Below are 24448 nucleotides of genomic sequence, written 5' to 3'. Positions count from 1 at the left end.
TACAATGTGTTTGAGGAGCACAGAGCCCTTATTATGGTCTTTTTGCTGTAATGAGAGCTCAATCTGGCCATGGGTCTACAGCTTGAATGGCCAAATGGCCAGTTTGTCTCTAAGTATGGCTGGCCAAAGACCTATAAAGACTTCCCTAGTGTCCCATTTACAGTACACATATACACATCACATTGACAGTACATGTACAGACCACATTGATTCAAGAGACTGCCAAAGGCCATAATCAAATTTCTAATATTTTTTTTAACATTTTTGGCACAATTTTTGAAAGTCAAATGAAATTTAACCAGAGGAAATTTATATAATAGAGGCTAATCAGAAATTGGCAGGGTAAGCGGAGACTTGGAGCCCCATGGGCCTCCGAGAGCCACAGGTCTGGAAATTGTACAATATATTCTATTGATGAGCATCTCACGAGTACATAAGACGAGAACTTCGGGATGGTTCGTCAGTAGGATGGTCATGATGTACAACATTCAGAAATAGAAACGCGTGAGGTATCATTATGGTTTCTTAGAAATGTCCTGGAGTATTTATGGAAACCGATTGTCAGTCTTGAAGGGAAATCATTTCCGTTATTTAGACCCAACTGTCTCGAAATATTTTTACATTTTCTACACCCAACATTCTCCAGAAAAATACTACAGTAGTGGTTGGAGATTTGGCACTGTAGTGGATACAGCTACTTTTTTTGCTGATTTTGGCTATATTGTAGGAACGGCGGCAAAATAGGCAATTGGCCAATGGTTCTCCCAGGTCTCCATCTCTCAGTTCTTTCCATTGTGTAAGGAATCTACCAAACAGCACCACGTTTGTCCACAGGTTGTGTGTGGAATTGCAGGTCAGGATTTAAATCTACTTGATAGCTGTCTAGGAGGATCCTGCAGAAAGGACCGACTCCCCGGAGTCCCGGAAGAGTGGACAAATCTTCCGAATCAGGCAGTTGAAGTCGTTGGCATAACCCTTAAGATGAGCGACGACCAAGGACAATTCTACGCAATCGCTGACTAGTAAACTTTTTGTCTCTAGCTACAGAGCAGAGTAATGAAGAACAGCTCTGAAGCACAAACTGCTGCTCTAACAAGTCTATAGAGTAAGAGAGCAGCAGAGTCCATGGAGATTTCCATTACCAGAAGTGAATTCATAGGGGGTCATAAAAATTAGGTAAAATGTCAATGACCAATATGGAACTTTTTGCACTGCGCTAAACTGAAATATTACTTCTCAGTCCTTTATTTGGTGACCCCATGGATCAAAGTCTCCGCTCCCACATCCCATAGATTGTGCTGACCCAAAAAGTCAAGAACTAATTGGTGTTATCATCACCCAGAAGCTACAGAAGAGCAGGGTGGAGCTGGAACAATCTATCCCCGAGGTTCCTCACTTGTTAGGCTTTGATGTTGTGCCCTTTGTTCTTTCTTATAAGACTTGTAGAACTGATGTTTTTGACTTACACATGTCTCTTTTATTCTTTGAAGTCTTGGATACAATGGGCATCTTGTGTCTGATGAGTTTTTAGGTCCTGGTGATAGATGTGGTGTCATCTGATCATCGTCATGATGATTTTGTTGCTGCATAGTTGGTCTAGTATTCCAACCACTGTCCAAATGAAAGTAGAACACCATGGGGCTAGTTTCAGAAACCAAGGACTAGTCGATATAAGTAGTTGGGTAAGTGGCGACTTGGCACAATCATGGCTGACCTGGTAATACAGATCAAGGTCCATCAGGGCTAGGGACATTCTTTGCCCAGGAAAGAGTCTTCTTCCATAAAGAGTACCATAACTGTCCGCGGGATGCATTTGGTATTGTATTCAACTTTTTTAGAGTTGAGCTGCAATACCAGAACCAACCCATGGACAGGTGTGGCGCTCTTTCTTCAAGAAAGCAACCTTGTTACTCTAATCATGGTCATTGTGGGTAGATCCACCTGGTTGTCTTCTAAGATTCCATTGGAACCAGGAATTATTACTTTGGGTTTTTTGTACTCCATATGAAGTCCAACATAAACACTTTAATAATGTTTTTGCCTCAACGAAAAATTCCTCCTAATATCATGACAATTATTGAGCCATGTTTACGATGGTATGTACAACACGTCTTAGCATGCCGGAAAGAACTGGAATGCCAGGGCGATGCCAAGACAAAGCCTAAACACCAAGAAAAGATACTCAGCACAACTTTACATTGCAGAATTTCTCCTTTATTAGGATCTTTTTGTAAGGTTTATTTTTGGAAATTTGGTCCACGACAAACATTTCATAGAAGGTAGGCGACCAAGGGCTGGATGATTCCCAGCATGCCCTGCCATCAAATTTTGTGAAACATTTAGTTTGTGGGAACGAAAACCAAAAAGTTGGAGCAAAAATTGGATGAATACTGGTGGCTGAGGGTTCTGGAGTGTAAACCTTTTTTGGCAAGGAACCTTACAACCACCCATTTAGATAGCGCAATGTCTCAAAATGCTCTTGGACTTTGGCAACCAGAGGTGTAACTCCAAATTTTTGGAAAATGTGCAACAGGGTCCACCACCTTCCAAGTGCTGATGGTGGAATCTTATCTGGTGAGGAGACTCATTCAGTAGAGAAGTTCAGGCGATGGTGATCACCACCGATGTCGAGAAGAATCAAAGACCATTGCTGGTTCAATAGACGGCCAACTAGATGTGCCCACCACCCTACCAATATCAATAGAAGTAGTGGAAACCTAGAGCAGAACTCGAAGTTCTTTCGATAACCCCTATTGATGTCAATGGAGACAAAACCTTAATACCATGACCAGCTTCTGACATTTGCTGGACCCCATGGATGTAACTTGTGAAAGTTCAATGTATTACCCCACTCCAAATAGGTCTCCAAACGTGAAAGGAGTGTTCCAGGATTCAAGAACATACAAAATATGGCTTTATACCAAAAATAGGGCCACTCTTGTCTATGGGTTGCATGTGATATTGACCCTTAAAGGGGTCCAAGCTAAACATACATAATCAATATTAGGTAAGTGGGGGTCTGATCCAAGACACCCCCACTGGTCAGTTGTTCTCTGCAGCTGATACACAGAGAATGGAGCAGGAAGTAGATGTGTAACGTATTATACTGATCTGCAGTACCACCTCTGGCCACTACACAGGAAAGGGCGCTGTCTGCTTCCTGCTCCATTCTCTGTACAGCAAGTCAATGGAGGTTCCAGATGTTGGACCCTCATCAATCTGATATTGATATATTTAGCCTGGAAACCCCCTTTAATGGAGTAGATCTATAATGCCAGGCATAATACATGGACAGGTGCGGTGCTGTGGCTACAACTCTCACCATAACCTTACAATATGGACATGCTGGGAGTTGTAGGTTCATCTCCCATCATCTCCACCTGCTTCATACGTGTGAGCATTAAATAGAGTACAGTCTATGTCAAGTAACATGTAAAAATATTGCTTTATTGTCAATGCTTTCACCTGAAATTGCAGAAACTAAGCTACCCAGTGACATGACAGAAAACCAGCCGTACAAAGCTGATTTGCATATCGCACACATATACCCGTCATCTTCCCGGCCCTGTAGAGATGTGCAAATCTGAGGAATTATTGTTAATAATACCTGTAGGCGTCCACAGAAGTGTTACATAGCAAGAAGGTAAATCGACACGCGGCATTAACATATACAACATGCAGCAAATGCTCAATAGTAGGCAAGGACTACAACTCCCAGCATCACCATGGTGGAATCTGGCTGCTGCCACAACAGCCGGAGAGTCAGTGGTTACCCTATGACGCCTACAGAGATATGTAATGTGCTATAGTGTTTAGTGTATCTGTATTATGTACAACAGGTTAATAAATAAAATTTAAAGGGGGTGTCCACTTTGTCCACTCCCAATACGTAGGCAGAGTCTGAAAACTGGTAACACCCACGTTGTATAGGTCCGAAAACCAAACCACAGAACTTTGGGACCATGACCTAGTAGCGGAAGGGTGGCATAGTGGACAGAAGGACAACTTCTTAAATCAAGATGTCTTCCTAGGGTAAGGCTATGATTGATCATGTGAATTACAACCTTGCCCTTGTTGTGGGTTTCGGAAATCTTGATGCCATCGTTGACCATTGTCCATTGACTTCAACACGTTCTCTCGAGCCCTAAGATATTTAGGAAGACCAAGTCTACCCGTCATAGTGACAAACCTCCATGAACAGTCTACTCTATCAGTGACGTGCACCCCCATATCACGTGTTGGACTAAACCTGTGATCTCCTTCATCGTAACCACAATTTGGCAAAAATTTATTAACGACATTCGAAAAGGTTTTTTTTCAGACTTGTATTTTCTGAAGATCTTCATAGGCCACTGTCGGAAAAATTTATTCAATAAGATTTAGAGCATATATATACAGAATATAACGGATTATTCCAGATAACACTTCCTTGGAAGTAGGTCAGGCTACATCTGAGGATGGACCATTGGTGTGACCCTTAGACCAATCCAGAGGATGAAGCATTGGTGTGACCCTTAGACCAATCCAGAGGATGAAGTATTGGTGTGACCCTTAGACCAATCCAGAGGATGGAGCATTGGCATAACACTCAGATCACAACAGAGGATGGACCTCTGGCGTAATCATGGGTTTACTCCAGTGGATGGACCATTGACGTGAACCTCAGATCACTCTAGTGGATGGACCCCTGGCGCCATTGCAATGGATGAACCATCGGTGTTACCCTCAGACTACTGAAGAGGACAATTGTAGTTACTTTCTAGTGTGAACCATTGGCTTCACCCTCAGAGCAGTCCAGAGGATGGACCATTGGTGAGATCCTTAGACCACTCCAGTGGATGGATCATTATTGATTTGGTCCTCAGGCTACTCCAGATGGTAGACCAATGGTGTGATCCTCAGATCACTTCAGTATATGCGCCACTAGCATGACAACTTTAGAGGATCAACCATTGGTGTTATCCTTGGACCAGTTCAGTGGATGGACCATTGGCATGATCCTTAGATCACTTCACAGGAAGAACCATTGGCATAGCCCTCAGAGCTCTTCAGAGGATGAACCATTGGTATGATCCTCAGGCCACTCCAGTGGTGTCATCTGTCATCCCCTACATTCAATCCAACAATTTGCTTGGGTAAAGCCTACTGCATATACAAATCTTTCTTCTATAAATATGGGATACTCTGTCTTATTTACAATGTACCTTGGAGCTAAATATGTTGTGGAGCTAAATCATGATTCTTGGAAGCCTATAGACTACCTAACCTAAATCCAGTGACCAAATCAGTTTCACGTGTTTGCTATCTACGACCCAAGCTTTTAGTTGCATATTTTTGTGTCCCAATTTTTTGCACATCTCAGGCCTTCATTTACCCACCCCTCACTCCCTTGTCATCACTGCATTTTGTGAATCCCATCAATACGGGCCATGAGCAGTGGAAGGGGGTCTGTCTTCATATAAACACTAGGGAGCCAACTATTTTTGGCTTGATTTGCAAATTGGCAAAATAGCAACATAGGTTCCTATCAGTGGCTCTTTATATTTTATACGTTCAGTCCCAGTTCATTTCACTTGCAAAGTTCCCCCACATGATACATTCTGAGGGCCTAATAGTTGACTAGACTCCAATTCTCATGTCCACGTCCTTTGAGTTCCTTATGTCGTCTTGCGTCGGGCCATCACCTTCTCCGAGGTCACTGGTCTGGTCTCGAGACACCAGCTGGACCATCTCCTGAGACTTTATGGTGTCTCCGTTCTGTTCCATGATGACGCCGTCTTCTGGAGAAGCTTTGTTGTTACCGTTAATCACCAACTTCTTCTTTTGGCCACATCTATGAAGAAGATGGATGTGGTCATATACTATGAGCATGATGGGACATGGACGTTCATGAGATGATTAGCTTCATAATTTATAAACTAGGGACATTTCTGTCATGAAGCCTGAAATCCTTCAGGCCCCTAAGGAAGTTCCTTGAGATAGTTGCCAGAAACAAATACAACTTTTTGATATTTTCATATTTATGTTAACCCTTGTTAGAAATGCTCTTCACCTATCTTGCAGATGGGTCATAATTGGCTTGGCGATGTGTGCATGGAAGAAGAATGGAGAGTGGATTTTCACTGGTGGTCATGGTAAAATCCAACATGCCCAATTTTTTGATGTTGGGGGAGTCAGAAGGCTTCCATGCACAATAGATTGTCACCAGATGACATCAAAATTGGAAGGTCTGCCCAAGTTTAGTCTAATGTGATGGACATCTGATAAATTTCTACCTCCTCATCTGGTGGACACATTACTATTGCTTGATGCCTAATCCAGTCCATACGTGTCCTGGTGGCCATAATATCTTCCCTTTAACCAAGGGAGTTGGTAATGGGAATATATTAGCATGGATGAGGGATTGTAGATCCTGAATGAGCTGCTCGTTCATGGGCTTAGGGTTAACAGACCTTGTACGACAAGACAGAGAATATTTAGGTCAAAATTTTAGACCAGACTAGAGTTTCTCGAGCTAACCAGAGGAGATCCTGAGGGCCCATATATACAAAGGGCCCCGATTTACAAGGGGATTCAGGTGGCCCTAACCTATCTATGGGGCTGGGTTGATATGCTGGGTCTGACAACAGATTCCCTATAAGGTGTATGGTCCCCTAAGCAATGTCTCCAGATATTTGATCTACAGAACGCTATATTAGATGACATTTGCGGGTACATTCCAGGGTCCCTGCAGACCAGTGTCCTCACCACATGAGTAGAACAGCCCTGAATTCTGAATATTGGAAGTGGGATCATAAAGACATGTAATATGAAGTGTCGCTTTTCTCGCAGTCGAAAAATGCTGAAAAATACCAATTAAAACATTCCAAGGATTGTAATGTGGCAGCGAGAGAATCCATGCGGTTTTCTGTTTAATATCTCCAAAGCTTTTCTCAGGGATTCGTCTCATGTAAAGCGAAATGAAAGACATGTGTGGAGTCTAATGGGAAACACCGGGCCCGGCATACCAGAGAGCGCTGCGCTGCCCAAATTATATGGCGTAGACTAACCTGAGGGCCGAGTGTGGAGCGGTGTGCAGATGGAGGGGCACTGCCTAAAAGGAGAGCTGCATGCTCTATGAATATCCATACTGTATGTATTTGCTCCATAGGGTGGGCGTATGTACAGTAATGTGCAAATGTTTTAGGCAGGTGCGGGGAAAAATGCTGCACAGTCAGCATGCTTCCAGAAATAGAAGGGTTAATAGTTGATTTTTGTCAATGAACACAATGAGGTCAATGGAGAAATGTTATCCCATCCGTATTTGGTGTCACCTTTGCCCTGTGCCCTCCATCAGTTCTTCTCGGTACTTACAGTTTTTGGCAGAACTCGGCAGGGAGATTGTTCCCACCGCCATCTTGGACAACTACCTATCTTCAGATAGATAGATAGATAGATAGATAGATAGATAGATAGATAGATAGGAGATAGATAGATAGATAGATAGATAGATAGATAGGAGATAGATAGATAGATAGATAGATAGATAGATAGATAGGAGATAGATAGATAGATAGATAGATAGATAGATAGATAGATAGATAGATAGGAGATAGATAGATAGATAGATAGATAGATAGATAGATAGATAGGAGATAGATAGGCGATAGATAGATAGATAGATAGATAGATGATAGATAGATAGGAGATAGATAGATAGATAGATAGATAGATAGATAGATAGATAGATAGGAGATAGATAGGCGATAGATAGATAGATAGATAGATAGATAGATAGATAGATAGATAGATAGGAGATAGATAGATAGATAGATAGATAGATAGGAGATAGATAGATAGATAGATAGATAGATAGATAGGAGATAGATAGATAGATAGATAGATAGATAGATAGATAGGAGATAGATAGATAGATAGATAGATAGATAGATAGATAGATAGGAGATAGATAGATAGATAGATAGATAGATAGATAGATGATAGATAGATAGATAGATAGATAGATAGATAGATAGATAGGAGATAGATAGGCGATAGATAGATAGATAGATAGATAGATAGATAGGAGATAGATAGGCGATAGATAGATAGATAGATAGATAGATAGGAGATAGATAGGCGATAGATAGATAGATAGATAGATAGATAGGAGATAGATAGATAGATAGATAGATAGGAGATAGATAGATAGATAGATAGATAGGAGATAGATAGATAGATAGATAGATAGATAGATAGATAGATAGATAGATAGGAGATAGATAGATAGATAGATAGATAGATAGGAGATAGATAGATAGATGATAGATAGATAGATAGATAGATAGATAGATAGATAGATAGATAGGAGATAGATAGGCGATAGATAGATAGATAGATAGATAGATAGATAGATAGATAGATAGGAGATAGATAGGCGATAGATAGATAGATAGATAGATAGATAGATAGATAGGAGATAGATAGATAGATAGATAGATAGATAGATAGATAGATAGATAGGAGATAGATAGATAGGAGATAGATAGATAGATAGATAGATAGGAGATAGATAGATAGATAGATAGATAGATAGATAGATAGGAGATAGATAGATAGATAGATAGATAGATAGATAGGAGATAGATAGGCGATAGATAGATAGATAGATAGATAGATAGATAGATGATAGATAGATAGATAGATAGATAGATAGATAGATAGATAGATAGGAGATAGATAGGCGATAGATAGATAGATAGATAGATAGATAGATAGATAGATAGATAGGAGATAGATAGATAGATAGATAGATAGATAGATAGGAGATAGATAGATAGATAGATAGATAGATAGATAGATAGATAGGAGATAGATAGATAGATAGATAGATAGATAGGAGATAGATAGATAGATAGATAGATGATAGATAGATAGATAGATAGATAGATAGATAGATAGATAGATAGGAGATAGATAGATAGATAGATAGATAGGAGATAGATAGGCGATAGATAGATAGATAGATAGATAGATAGATAGATAGATAGATAGGAGATAGATAGGCGATAGATAGATAGATAGATAGATAGGAGATAGATAGATAGATAGATAGATAGATAGATAGATAGGAGATAGATAGATAGATAGATAGATAGGAGATAGATAGATAGATAGATAGATAGGAGATAGATAGATAGATAGATAGATAGATAGATAGATAGATAGGAGATAGATAGATAGATGATAGATAGATAGATAGATAGATAGATAGATAGGAGATAGATAGGCGATAGATAGATAGATAGATAGATAGATAGATAGATAGATAGGAGATAGATAGGCGATAGATAGATAGATAGATAGATAGATAGATAGATAGGAGATAGATAGATAGATAGATAGATAGATAGATAGATAGGAGATAGATAGATAGGAGATAGATAGATAGATAGATAGATAGATAGATAGGAGATAGATAGATAGATAGATAGATAGATAGGAGATAGATAGGCGATAGATAGATAGATAGATAGATAGATAGATAGATAGGATATAGATAGGCGATAGATAGATAGATAGATAGATAGTTAGATAGGAGATAGATAAATAGATAGATAGATAGATAGGAGATAGATAGATAGATAGATAGATAGATAGATAGATAGGAGATAGATAGATAGATGATAGATAGATAGATAGATAGATAGATAGATAGGAGATAGATAGGCGATAGATAGATAGATAGATAGATAGATAGATAGGAGATAGATAGGCGATAGATAGATAGATAGATAGATAGATAGATAGGAGATAGATAGATAGATAGATAGATAGATAGATAGATAGATAGGAGATAGATAGATAGGAGATAGATAGATAGATAGATAGATAGATAGATAGATAGATAGGAGATAGATAGATAGATAGATAGATAGATAGATAGATAGATAGGAGATAGATAGGCGATAGATAGATAGATAGATAGATAGATAGATAGATAGGATATAGATAGGCGATAGATAGATAGATAGATAGATAGATAGATAGATAGTTAGATAGGAGATAGATAGATAGATAGATAGATAGATAGATAGGAGATAGATAGATAGATAGTTAGATAGATAGGAGATAGATAGATAGATAGATAGATAGATAGAAGATAGATAGATAGATAGATAGATAGGAGATAGATAGATAGATAGATAGGAGATAGATAGATAGATAGATAGATAGATAGAAGATAGATAGATAGATAGGAGATAGATAGATAGATAGATAGATAGATAGATAGGAGATAGATAGATAGATAGATAGATAGATAGATAGATAGGAGATAGATAGATAGATAGATAGATGATAGATAGATAGATAGATAGATAGATAGGAGATAGATAGATAGATAGATAGATAGATAGATAGATAGATAGGAGATAGATAGATAGATAGATAGATAGATAGATAGATAGTTAGATAGGAGATAGATAGATAGATAGATAGATAGATAGATAGGAGATAGATAGATAGATAGATAGATAGATAGATAGATAGAAGATAGATAGATAGATAGATAGATAGGAGATAGATAGATAGATAGATAGATAGATAGAAGATAGATAGATAGATAGATAGATAGATAGATAGATAGATAGAAGATAGATAGATAGATAGATAGATAGATAGATAGATAGGAGATAGATAGATAGATAGGAGATAGATAGATAGATAGATAGATAGATAGATAGATAGAAGATAGATAGATAGATAGATAGATAGATAGATAGATAGAAGATAGATAGATAGATAGATAGATAGAAGATAGATAGATAGATAGATAGATAGATAGATAGATAGGAGATAGATAGATAGATAGGAGATAGATAGATAGATAGATAGATAGATAGATAGATAGGAGATAGATAGATAGATAGATAGATAGATAGATAGATAGATAGGAGATAGATAGATAGATAGATAGATAGATAGATAGATAGATAGATAGATCTTCTGTAGATGTAGGCTTTCTCCAATCCGTCTATCTCTTCATGTCATCCCAGACAGACTGGATGATCTTGAGATCTTAAGGGCTATATTTGAGGGGGCCATATCATCACTTCCAGGACTCCTTCTCCAAAGGGCAAAGGTCACACCAAATATTGATGGGATTTTCATTTTTCGTTTCTTCATTCGCTTCATGTTGCTCATTGCCAACAGTAAACTATTAACCCTTCCATTTCTGAAAGCATTCTAAACTTAGCAGAATTTTTTTTCCCCATGCCTGCTTAAAACTTTTGCACAATACTGTATATTATGTATTTACCCCACAGGGTGTACATATCGTTACATAAGCCAGTGATATCATGTAATGGCTTCCCCAGATGTTTCCGAATCTCAGACAATTCAGGAGCAAATCTGGCCGCTCCTCCTGCAAACTCTGAAAGGAAAAGCTTTCTCATTCTCACCAGCCTCGTAAACTTCCTGCAATTCTACTTCGAGGGAATGTTTTTAATCAGGAACGAAACGCGCGGTATACAGATGCCAGATATCGGGGGGCTGAGCATGTTCTGTCCGCAGAAGCTGTATACACAGAAATCTATAGGGAGCGGACCGGCGGCTCGTGTGGAATCTGGCTTCTTACTAGTGACTAGGGTTGAGCGATCGGGATCGGGAAAGATCGGATCCTGATCGTCGATCGCGATTGGGATCGGCTGGAAAATGATCGGAAATCGGATTTTAAAATCGATCCTGAAATCTCAAGATCGGCTCAACTCTACTAGTGACTATGAGCAATGCAGATTATGGAGTTTAATAGGAAATCTGTCCCATCAAGCAAAGGGCATTAGTGCAAAATCGGGACAGGCCCCCACCTAACATGTGACATTGTTAATACTGGTTACAGGGCTATGCTCTTCTATATATTTTACATTAAGCTGCGCTACCAGGCAGAACCTATGGACGGGAGGGGCGCTGTTGCGGTTAATTTGCTAAAGGACACATTACTTACATTCTGCGGGCGTTGAGGGCAATGCAGACTGAGAAGATGAGACCCAGACACACCAGGGAGACGCAGACAATCAGCCATTCTGTAAAATGATAGAAATAATATGTTTAAGGTCTTTCATTTCATCTGGACTCGGTTTTTGATGATAGATTTTGACATCCTCGATCGAATACTACTCGCTACTCGAATGGAAAAATTTGATGCAGAACCAGCGTTGATTGGCCGAATGCTATACAGTCGGCCAATCAACGCTGGTTCTTCTCCTACCTTTAGAAGTCTTCTCCGTGCAGCGTCCCCGCGGCGTCTTCCGGCTCTGAATTCACTCTGCCAGGCACCGGACCTGGGCAGAGCCGACTGCGCATGCCCACGCTACAAGAAAATGGCCGCTTTGACTGTAAGCGGCCATTTTCTTGTAGTGCGGACATGCGCAATCGGCTCTGCCCAAGCCCGGTGCCTGGCAGAGTGAATTCAGAGCCGGAAGACGCCGCGGGGACGCTGTGCGGAGAAGACTTCTCGGAGGATCCAGCCCGACTCTCACTCGTGGACTTGGTAAGTATAATTTGATCGAACGTTGCCTACCCCTGAAACGAGCATTTTCCCCCCATAGACTATAATAGGATTCGATATTCGATTCGAGTAGTCGAATATTGCGGGGCTACTCGAAACGAATATCAAATATCGAACATTTTACTGTTCGCTCATCTCTACTACGCAGGACAAACACTAGGCGCCATCGTATTCACATGGCCGAGTTTCTCAGTCCCGTGGTGTCTATGCTCAAACCAAACCAAGTCTCCCATACAGGTGAATGGTTTCGTGATAAAAACAAAAAAATCCCACATGACTGAGAATCAGCTTGACTGTGTGAACAGAACCTAAAACAGAGGAGCTTCTGGGCTCCCCTCAGGCACTAGGGCCCGGGTGTGACGGCTACGTCTTCTGTCTCGTATGGTTATGTCCCCCTCCCACTTTACCCCTGTAGTGAAGGAGAACTACTTGTTGCTTCTTTCTATATCATTGGAACGTAATATTCATGTCTGGCAGCCGACGTGTCCTGGCGGCCATATTATCTTTGCAAATCTGCCCTTTAACGGAGGGAACGTATTAGTATGGATGAGGGATTGTAGATCCTGCATGAGCCGCCGGATGTGGTAAATGTCGCACATTACTACATGACCCTATAGCCATCTTCTTTTCTGGGCTTTTGTGCCCCCTCAGGCTCCAGGGCCTGGTTCTAGCAGCTTCCTCGGCGCCCCCTATAGCTACGGCCCTTGTTGCTGGGGTCTAGTTTCTCAAAATGAGGCACAACATGGCGGCTACCATTGAGGCTAAGGAGAACTTGTCATGTCTGAGGTTCTTCAATGCAAGACAGACTCTTCTAATGTAGATGGATCTTGAACGAAGGACGTACTTCCCCCATTAGTTTAGCATGTAGGCCCAAAAGGGTTGCAGAGACCTCCTTTATAGGGTTTTTATAAAATCAGACACAGTGCCCCCCTTGTGTATGGGCTGTATCTGGTACTGCAACTCAACCTCATAGACTTGAATATCCTTTAGGAAAACCCCTGTAATGCTCTCCATACAAATAAGAGCAAAGTCAGCCAAATCCACCAATTTCGACCATCTTATGGTGATGGAGGCCTCCGAAATCTTCCAGATGTGAATAAAAGATAGCCATGTTGTGAGCCACATTACTAGACACTGCCTAGAGCGCCTCCACCTGGCCATTCCGAAATCTGAAAAAATTGGGGGACATTTCTTGTTGGGACTATAATGGGGGTTATATCGGTTGGCATGTCTTACCTGGCACTGCTGCCCGTCTTCGACTCTTATTCTTAATGGAGTCTGAAGATTCTTCTGCTGTTCCGCCTTTGACGTCATCAGTAGAGTCCTGGTTTGTATCGATCAGATCCTCATCATGGTCCCCATAATGGATCTCTTCTGCGGAGTAAAGACACAGACTATGAGCATGTGATCCAGACCCCATCAATGCGCCCCCTACTGGAAGGAAAATCATCAAATGCCACCAATGGGGGTGACATGGTGCCACCACATTCATAGGCTAGCCTCGACCTAGCAGGTTCAGACTCTGGGGTCTATATGAGAATATGTGGATGGTATAGTGGGCAAATCCGCAAAGAAAACCCACAAAATTTCCAACGTACTGCAAAAGCCAAAGTGCTATGAACTACTAAGATCTACTCCATCACAGACGTATCTAGGGTTGGGCTCGTTCCCCGAAGTATCAGAGAAACCTTCCAGAGACGTAATTTGGCCCCGTGCAATATCTGTAACCAACCCCTCCACCTACCATGTACAATTTACTGGTATCTTCCCACGTGCCAGATCAGCTTGGAAGGGAATGTGTCCCCGAAAATGACTTATTTTTGAACCAAATTTTTATGTTAAACATATTTTTAACAATTTTTGCCATATCGCTATTTATATCTAAAAATAAAGAAATCCTGCAATTTTCACTCTAACTACTAAGCCTAATAATAGACTGATATTTGACAATTCTCTAGGGTTTTTCTTTGCAGTAGTTGCCTACTTTACATCATGGACAGGATTACAATAGAAGATACCACCTCTATAAATAACACCGTCATTACATTATTATTGACATTATTATTAACTCCCTGCACAGAGCATGTGTTGATAACTCTTCCACAGACCGCATAGACCAGACTATTGCCATGAGACTGCTGTAAAGTGTATCACTAAATGCTGTTAACAGAGCAGAGAAGAAGTTCAGGCAAAGATGGCCGCTCCATAATCATATATAGGAAATAGAATTTTAAAAATTTACATTCGGGAAATAAAAACAGATTAGAAAAAGTGATTGATTCAATTAATTGATGATAAATTTCCGTAGATACCAGGACCTGCCCTCCAAATAGCTGTGTCTCCAAGATGGTCCACACACTACCTAAGGTCTCCTCCTCTGAGGTTTCCTCCAAGTGGGGTTGTCTTCAGCTGGGCCTCATGGGTATATGAGGACCAGCTGAAGACAACCCCACTTGGAGGAGACCTCGGAGACAATCACTTTACACAAAGATCTACTGCTTAGGGGTTAAGTCATAAAAAAACATATTCAATCTTGTTTTTTAAAAAGTCTTGGCATGGGAAATGCCCTCGTAGTTCTACAAAATTCCCAAATTTTTCTAAATTTCTTAAAAAATTTCGCATTCGTTTTGGAGGCCGATACAAAAATCTGGTAGCTAGGTAATCATCAAGTCTTGGATTAGGAGCAAAATATTAGAGCACATACATAGGGCAAGAAAACAAGGCACCGTAGATCCAGTGGCTTGTGTAAGAAGCAGAGCCCAATTGGCCGGCTAGAGGACAAAGCTACACTTTGCGTGCCACGAGTGATGGCCAAGCTCACAAAGCAAACCTTGACACGGTGACAAGTGTGCAAAGCAGATCGGAGCCGGGTGTAAGTACTTACTCCACGGATGAGTCTCCTCCAGAGGATACTAAGCTAAGACAGGACAACACACCGTGAAGGAAACCTTGAGGAGGCCACCACTGCTTTTCCATTGCAATCCATAACCGAGACCAGACCTACTCTATACCGTACTCGGTTTTGGAATCTTTTACCCAAAAATGACCGTCAAATGTACCAATACTTACCTTTAAGGTTAACTCATCCTGTATAAAGAACAAAGAGAGATACTAAGATTTGCCCACCACCAATAAGACAGAAGGTCATCACCAGCAGAAGGTCACCACCACCACTAGATCTACAAACTACGGCTACTACAAATCAAGTTAATAATGCAAAGTGTTCGCCCTTTGCATTGTGTTTGATTCACACACTATATTAAACTATGGCCCATGAAGGGCGTCTTCCTACCATTCTTAGATCTTGTCGCCTGCTCAACAGATGGTTCTGCAGTCGTTCCCCTGTCTTCATCGGCTTCATTGGGGTCCGGTACTTCAATGAAACCTTCACTTTCAGTAGTGTTATCACTTCCGCTGTCTCCTAAATTGGGACTCATAGTGTCTGTCACATCTTCTGCTGGTTCAAGTTGACCATGATCGCCTGAATGTTCTGGTTGCTCGGTAGTCATCAGAGGGTCCGTCGTACTGTCCTCAACAACATCTCCTTGCTCAGATACTGGTGAACTTAAGTTTTGTCCAGGGTGAGTAGGACTCACTTTACCGGACAAGGTGTTGTCTCCTAACGTGTGGGAAGAGAGCAAGGAGATACTTACAAAGGAACAGTATTCCCTTGGGGCATTTAGGGTTTACTTTTCCTTAATGGTCAATTGTCATCTACACACATTGGGCAAAGCCGCCATATGGGCAGAATCACTTCTCACCATTACGTCTAATGGAACTATATAACGGCGGACTCTATTTATAGGTCATCTCCTTTAACATAGAATTAAGGTTCATGTCACGAGTGGCGGTACATCTAGGGGGCACTACTATCCTTGTGGAGACCACCAATTGGGACTCTTCTAGGCTGGGCAATGCTCTATGGGGCAAACAGAGATAGATGTATACAATGGCTATGTCATCCCATTTTATCTATGAGGAAGTCCCCTCTTCACTATGTTGACAGTCAAATGGTGGCCTTGTACATATGGAATGAGTAGTAGCGTGGCTAACACCACCCATGTGACTATGGAGGACGCTCGCGGTTCTATAATTGAATATTACTTGAGTTATGGTAGAATTGGTAGAAAAGCAAATACATTTGCAACATATTTTATCGAAGTTCAGTTTTTCTGATACAAAGCTCCAAACCACCAGCATTGACATGGACTTAAAGGGAGTCTGTCATCAGAACCCAGCATATAATCCTAGCCATGCAGATAGATAGGTTAGGTTCTCCTGAATCAAACACTGTTTTCCCCGTGTGATTCGATGCCTCTGTGACTGAGCTATCCCTGTTATTGTCAAGATGCAAATGAAAGCTTTGCAGCAATGGCGGCGCCCTGGGATGTTGACAAAAATGGCAATATCTTTGCAAAAGAGGCAGCGATTCACAAGGGAGCAACACCATTTGATTCAGGTGACCCTAAGCTATCTATTTGTAGGAACGGTTGATAGGCTGGGTTCTGGTGATAGACTCCCTTTAAAGGGGCATTAAAGTTTAATATCTAAGGGAACACTAGAAATAGTGTCTTCAATAGACCAATGCAATGGGACCCTGTTCTTATGATCAGGGGGGGGGGGTGTCCCAGTGATCATACAGTTATCCACAAGCTAGAAGATAACTGGTATACCCCTTTAAAGGGAAAAAAATACTGCCTGCCACTAGGGGGAGCTTTACTGTAAACAGATTTAATGTTTAGCTCAATGTGTAATATGTATACAGTAAGCTCCCCCTGGTGGTGGCTGGTGGCAGCATAAATTGTATCATTTAATGGGAGGCTGTCACCATAACAGTTCCTATTGAGCTATAAGCGCATTCAGATAGCCGGGTTCACATGTATAATACGCTTCTTCTCTGCTTCCCGATCGGATTTTCCGTTGCTGAGATGTTGGCTTTTTCCCGATATGATAATGAGCTGGTGCAATGAAGGTGCACCAAAGAGCTACCACCCTGATATGTTTGTCTAGGCCAGGCAGGTCACATGTGAATCATAGCAGGGGAGGAGTGATGGATGGAGGGACTTGGTACTGGAAAGCATAGCTCTTCGTTGCAAAGAGAACAATGGTGACACCCTTGGTGCACCAAACAGTTCATTAGCATATCAGGGAAAAGTTAATATCTCAGCAACATAAGCACTGATGAGGAAACATAAAAAGAAAGTTGTATTCACATGAAGCACCAGCTATCTGACTGCGCTTATAGTTCAACAGAGACTGTTCAGATATCAGACTCCCTTTAAAGGGAGTTTGTCAAGTGCAAAATGTCTTCCAAACCAACAAGAGAGCCACGTACGGGCCTTTACTAGGAGCAGAAAGATACCTTTGTCGCCATAACCCAATGTAGCAATACAGAGATATACATCTCTTTATGGATGTGCACATCAGATGGCTAGTGCACTGGGGGAGGAGCCTAATTGACCAAATTTGCCTACAGACAGCTGTGATTCAAGGAGTATCTGAAAATGTCAAAGGGGCGACCATGGGCACTAATTCCTGGGGAGAGCTGGAGAATTTGCAACTGTCTGTAGGTAAATCCTGTAAATCAAGCCCCGCCCCCTGTGCACTTGCAGGTTGATTTCTATACCAACAATAAGATGATTATCTCTGCATTGCTCCATCGGTTGTAGTCACGAAGGTATGCTTTTGCTCCTATTAAATGGTTCTATTATTGGTCCAGGAGGCATTTAGGACCTGACGGACTCCCTTTAACTCGATGTCCGGGCCGAATATTTGGAGCTCTGAGACACAATTTTAGACTTATGTTGAGTAAATTGTCAAACGATTGACTGACCTTCTTCGGTCGGGTCGTAGGAGGGCACGCTCTTGTTCTTGTAGTCGTACTGTTCACAGTTCTTCTCACTTGTTTCTATGGAGAGGTAAAAGAAAGAACATTAACCCCTTTAAGTAGCAATAACCGTATTCACATTGATATAAGAACCCTCCATAAGGGCCATAAGATCTGTCTAGTCCATCTGCCTCCAATACGCCAGGGGGCAACTTTCCCTTTTGATATGACTTATTGGTTGCAGACACTAGATGTAATCGTACATTCACCTGCAGCTTTATCAGCATACACTTCATGACTTAAAGGGAATGTTCATCCTAAGTTTTTGGAACCGAAATTCTGCATTTTTACTGATAGAGAGCTCCAAACGCCCTGCCCAGGCATGAAATGCAAAAACTCTGGATGCCTGCAGCTACCAATAGGGGGAGCTTTTATAGAATACTCTTTATACAGTATAATGCAAACTTATAAGCTCACCCCTAGAGGAGGCAGCAAGAATTGCAGGACCTAGTGTACATCTATGCAGGGGGATTTGGAGCTCTGTACCAGAAAAACTGAGCTCTGACCAACGTAAATGTATCAAAAAGTAAGCAACACAGAATGAAAAATAATGGAGTCTCAATTTACAGTTAGCATCCTACACTTGCATTCATGCATTTAAAGGGAAACTTGTACCACTTTCCCCAACTCTAACACTTTCCACCCTTCAGTAATCGCCCTTCCGCTGATGCCGGCACAATTGGAATTTTTTCTCTAGCCCCCACCCTTCCCGAGCAATCATTGCTGTTAGTTTCAGCACAGTTAAGCTCTCTGCTGTCTGGTGGGCGGTCCTTGACTATCTGCTCCAGCTCAGGACCGCCCACCTAGCAGTAGAGAGCATAATTGTACTGAAACTAAAGCAATGATTGCTCAGGAAGGGAGTGGGCTAGAGAAAAAATTCCAACTATTGAAGGATGCAAAGAGTTGGAGTTGGTGGAGATGGTGAAAGGCCCAATCACATTGTCAGTGTCTTCAATGTCTTCAATATTTAGCGCCATCATCATGAATCAATGGAATAAAAACTGATCCTGTCTAGCAATGTGACATCATGGAGATCATCACTGACCTGAGGCATTGTAGCAGTACACGTCATAGGGTGTGGTCAGATTACTTTGAAGAACATAGACCCCAATGTATCCGGCAGCACATATAGGATTACTATTGAGACGAGGGATGATAACTGTGCTGTTCTCTACCCAGCCATACCTACAAAGGAAACCAATAAACTCAGACTCTGATATTTTAGAAGAAAACAAGAACATTATTATTTATAATTAAAGGACATGTCCATTAGGTATGACATTACATCACTTATCCTGTATTGATTCTGTATTATACTCCAGAGCTGCACTCACTATTCTGCTGGTACAGTCACTGTGTACATACATTACATTACTTATCCTGTATTATACTGCAGAGCTGCGCTCACTATTCTGCTGGTGCAGTCACTGTGTACATACATTACATTACTTATCCTGTACTATACTCCAGAGCTGCGCTCACTATTCTGCTAGTGCAGTCACTGTGTACATACATTACATTACTTATCCTGTATTATACTCCAGAGCTGCGCTCACTATTCTGCTGGTACAGTCACTGTGTACATACATTACATTACTTATCCTGTATTATACTCCAGAGCTGCGCTCACTATTCTGCTGGTACAGTCACTGTGTACATACATTACATTACTTATCCTGTATTATACTCCAGAGCTGCGTTCACTATTCTGCTGGTGCAGTCACTGTGTACATACATTACATTACTTATCCTGTATTATACTCCAGAGCTGCGCTCACTATTCTGCTGGTGCAGTCACTGTGTACATAAATTACATTACTTATCCTGTATTATACTCCAGAGCTGCGCTCACTATTCTGCTGGTACAGTCACTGTGTACATACATTACATTACTTATCCTGTATTATACTCCAGAGCTGCGCTCACTATTCTGCTAATACAGTCACTGTGTACATAAATTACATTACTTATCCTGTACTATACTCCAGAGCTGCGCTCACTATTCTGCTAGTGCAGTCACTGTGTACATACATTACATTACTTATCCTGTATTATACTCCAGAGCTGCGCTCACTATTCTGCTGGTACAGTCACTGTGTACATACATTACATTACTTATCCTGTATTATACTCCAGAGCTGCGCTCACTATTCTGCTGGTGCAGTCACTGTGTACATACATTACATTACTTATCCTGTATTATACTCCAGAGCTGCACTCGTTATTCTGCTGGTACAGTCACTGTGTACATACATTACATTACTCATCCTGTATTATACTCCAGAGCTGCGCTCACTATTCTGCTGGTACAGTCACTGTGTACATACATTACATTACTTATCCTGTATTATAATCCAGAGCTGCGCTCACTATTCTGCTGGTTCAGTCACTGTGTACATACATTACATTACTTATCCTGTATTATACTCCAGAGCTGCGCTCACTATTCTGCTTATGGTTAGGCCTGAGTCTGACTCTACCTGCAGGTCTCAAAGCCAGCTTGATGTGCTGTTTCCACTTGTTCCTTGGTTGCGGTGAGGGCATCGAGCTCAGTACACGTCTTCTTGGCTTCGTCATACGTAAGATGGTACCTGGCAATCTTCTCCACATGGAACACGCCCTTGAATCGGCAGCTGATAACTGAAATCAGGGACAAAGATAAAGGTTTCGGTTAGTACAATGAGTCACTTGGGATGAACAGATTCATGTCGGCGGATTACTCCCCATTTATTGACAGGCTATTCTTCCCACTGGGGATACATAGTAACTGGTGTAGAATTGCAGTAACATTATAGGCCTGAGACCTTGCCACATTGTTGCAAATGTTTGCTCTTATGACTATATGCACGGTATCTACTACATCACAGAGCATGCCCACTACACTTCCCCGTAGAAATCGATAGATTGTATTGTGTACTGCAACTTTTTGACACTGCTGTTGCAGAAAGATGGCCGCCCTATGATCTCTTTTGTATGCAAACTGCACCATAAATTTCTACTGTACAAGTCATAGCAGCAGCTGCTTACTGCAAAGATCATGTTCCATATGAGTCAGTGCCGGCGCGGCAAGGAGGGGTAACCTACTGCAAACAGTCACTTCCACTACAAAAATCCTAGTGACTATGGATATCCTGATAACAGACGACAGCTACCCTGGTGAAGCCATAAATCGAGCTGTAGGTTGACCATGTTGGCTGATAGCCTAGACATATGCACTTGCTATCGAATTATGTTAGCACAAAATCCAGGCAGGAACCTCGGTATCTACCAAATGCAAACAGGCCGCGGTCACAACTGATATGGACATCAGCGTTTCCCGTAACTGAGCTTGTTACTGATAAGATTCAATACTTTTTGTATTGGGAAGGATTTTCATGGTGAGTGATGACCTATCAGTAATAACAAGGGGTAGCGCGGTGGTTCCTGAAGGTTTCCCTTTGCCATTCTCTTTAAAGCAAACCTTTCACTACCTTCAACTTTTTGCATTTTTCGTCAGACTCCGACGCAGTTGGAATTTTCTCTCTATCCCTCACCATTCCTGAGCAATCAGGGTTGTTAGTTTCAGCACCCAATAACCTAATTAGGTTGCCTACTGGCAAGTAGGCAGTTCTTGGCTGGAACAGACCACCCAACTGACAGTAGTGAGAATGATTAGCATATTTGGTATTGAAAATAAAAGCAATGATTGCTCAGGAACGGAGGGGACTAGAGAAAAAATTGGAATCAGTGGAATGGCACCAATCAAAGGATGGAAAAAGTTGGAGTGGGTGGAGGTGAACCAAGAGGAACAGCAAAGGGAAACCTTCAGGAACCACCATACTACCCCTTAACATTACTGATAGGTCATCACGTACCATGAGAACCCCCCTTGAGTCAAAAACATACAGAAACTTTTTGAATTGGAGTTGGTGGAGGTGGTAAAAGGTCCTCTTCAACATCCACAATGGCCTACAAAAGTGGTGCCCAATCTGCGTCTTACTAGACTGAGATTTTGGAAGCAGAGAGTTTGGATTGACTGGTTTTGACCCAAAGTTTCCAAAAGTTTCTGGCTCAACCCAAACCCAAAACTTTGGATATGTGTTTCTTGTATCTGCGCAGCATCCGGTGCTCCCTCGGTTCCTTCTTCTAGCCTCTGGGGATGCGTTAAAACATCATGATGACCCCATCTGCCACTTGAGATCTGAATGGTCTCCCTGGGGCATGTGAACTCATCCAGGAGGCCCAAAGAGACCCCAAAAGGATGACAGATGCCACTAGGATAGAAACTTTTGGATGGTACTCATTCTCCTTGAGGCGATCTAACTAGTAGGAAGTCTGAAGGACAAGGCTCTCTGGGAAAAAGTATGCAAATTAGCTTCTAGAACTTGTCTTTCAAGCACCACCTATAGGTGACTACCCTGTATGGCACTGTCCGTCCAGTTATTGAAGATGCCCTGTCCCCACGACTCAGGTTACAAAGCCTTTCTTACAACAGAGTCCCATGGAAAAAAAAAAGTCACAGATGGCGCAAGGACAAGAATTGTCTCCTCCGAACCCATAAAACTCCGACTTACAAAGAATCCCTGTTCTGTATATTTACAAAGACTCCGTGTCTCTAAACTTCGGATAAATCCGGATCATATAAAAGCCAAAAAGACCGAAACGAGAAGGTTTAACAAGTGTCACCGTGAAGAGTACCTACGTCAAATATTCACAATATTAATACAAGTTCTAGTGCGGGTTGTTGCGCTTCTACTTAAAGGGAAACTTCACAGAAAACAGAGCACTATGTTTAATGATGGTGACAAACGGTTTGACCACTTAGGACCATCCATTTTTGTTAAAAGGGCGACCATAAGTTAAAACCAGCGTAGGCCAATGCAGAAACAGCTGTAATCTGTGCAGGAGCCTGGAAGAAACTGTTCTGGTTCTCTGCAGCACCTCCGCAGGGCAAAAAGAGTATTACACAATTTACATGTAAGTCATGTAAGTGGCAGACCTCCAAGTAACTTCTAAACTCCTATACCAAAAGAACCTGAGCAGGACCCCCTCCCCCGAGAAGCCGCATCAATAACACCAAGGGTGCGAGGAATCAGATATTGGACTTCTGTATTTCCAGGCACAAAGCTTCCTATGTTCTTCCATCCACCGGCTCCTCGCTCCTCCAGACTTTTGCTTCTCTTGCTTTGCTCCTTCTGTCTCTACAAGGTATAATAAGGGCTTCAGTCCAGGGCAGATGCTTTGACCGCTCTTGAGTCAGACCCTGGTTACACTTGTCCTCACATCACCCAACCTGACTACGACTTCCAAGGTCCTTACATCTATATTCTTAGAGAAAAGAAATGGCTAATGCAGTCTGGTGTGTTGTCCTCTTTCAGCTTGGTTTAATTTGTTTGGCTTCTTCCTTCCCTCCCTCCTGTTTTTTTCTTTCTTCCTTCTTTACTTCCCTTCTTTCTTCCTCCCTTTCCTCTATTTCTTCCTCTTTTCTCTCTCACTCCCTTCCTTGCTATCTTCCTCCCTCCATTTTTTTCTTTCTTCCTCTCTTCCCTGTATTCCTTCCTTTTCTCTCACTCACTCTCTTCCTTCCTTTCTACATTCCTCCGTCCTCCCCTCCCTTTCTTCCTTCCTTCTTCTCACTCTCTCTACCTTCCTCCCTTGTTGCCTTCCTTCCCTCCCTCCTCTTTCTCAACTTTTCTTACTTCCTTTCTCTGTTTCTTACACCTCTCTCACCCTCAGTCCCTTCATCACTTTTCTTCCCTCACACTCGCGCCTTCTTTCCTTCCCTAGATCTTTTCCTTCTTCCTTCCTTCCTTCCTTCCTTCCTTCCTTCCTTCCTCTTTCTTTCTTTCTTTCTTTCTTTCTTTCCTTCCTCTCTTACCTCTATTCCTTCCTTCCCTCCTTCCTTCTTTCTTCCTCTCTTACCTCTATTCCTTCCTTCCTTCCTTTCTTTCTTTCTTTCTTTCTTTCTTTCTTTCTTTCTTTCTTTCTTTCTTTCTTTCTTTCTTTCTTCCTTCCTTCCTTCCTTCTTCCTCTCT

At 41.6% G+C, this 24448-nt stretch overlaps 1 protein-coding gene across 2 annotated transcripts in view; it reads right to left on the bottom strand.

Annotated features, from left to right (window-relative positions):
- Positions 1–2201: 2201 nt before the first annotated feature.
- Positions 2202–24448, bottom strand: part of LOC142212930 (CD44 antigen-like) — a 35817-nt gene continuing 13570 nt past the window's right edge. Inside the window, exons 2-8 of one of the 2 annotated variants that reach the window (XM_075281061.1) lie at positions 20915–21074; positions 19480–19619; positions 18381–18455; positions 15840–16166; positions 13784–13921; positions 11984–12062; positions 2202–5833 (exon numbers count right to left, since the gene is read on the bottom strand). In XM_075281061.1, the coding sequence (XP_075137162.1) occupies positions 5620–5833; positions 11984–12062; positions 13784–13921; positions 15840–16166; positions 18381–18455; positions 19480–19619; positions 20915–21074 (1133 nt within the window). In that variant the 3' untranslated portion in view covers positions 2202–5619. The remainder of the gene's footprint in view (positions 5834–11983; positions 12063–13783; positions 13922–15839; positions 16167–18380; positions 18456–19479; positions 19620–20914; positions 21075–24448) is intronic. The other variant, XM_075281062.1, reaches the window with a different exon arrangement.

Source organism: Leptodactylus fuscus, chromosome 7, assembly GCF_031893055.1.
Source record: "Leptodactylus fuscus isolate aLepFus1 chromosome 7, aLepFus1.hap2, whole genome shotgun sequence".
NCBI lineage: Eukaryota > Metazoa > Chordata > Amphibia > Anura > Leptodactylidae > Leptodactylus > Leptodactylus fuscus.
This window is presented reverse-complemented; position numbering and strand designations above follow the sequence as displayed.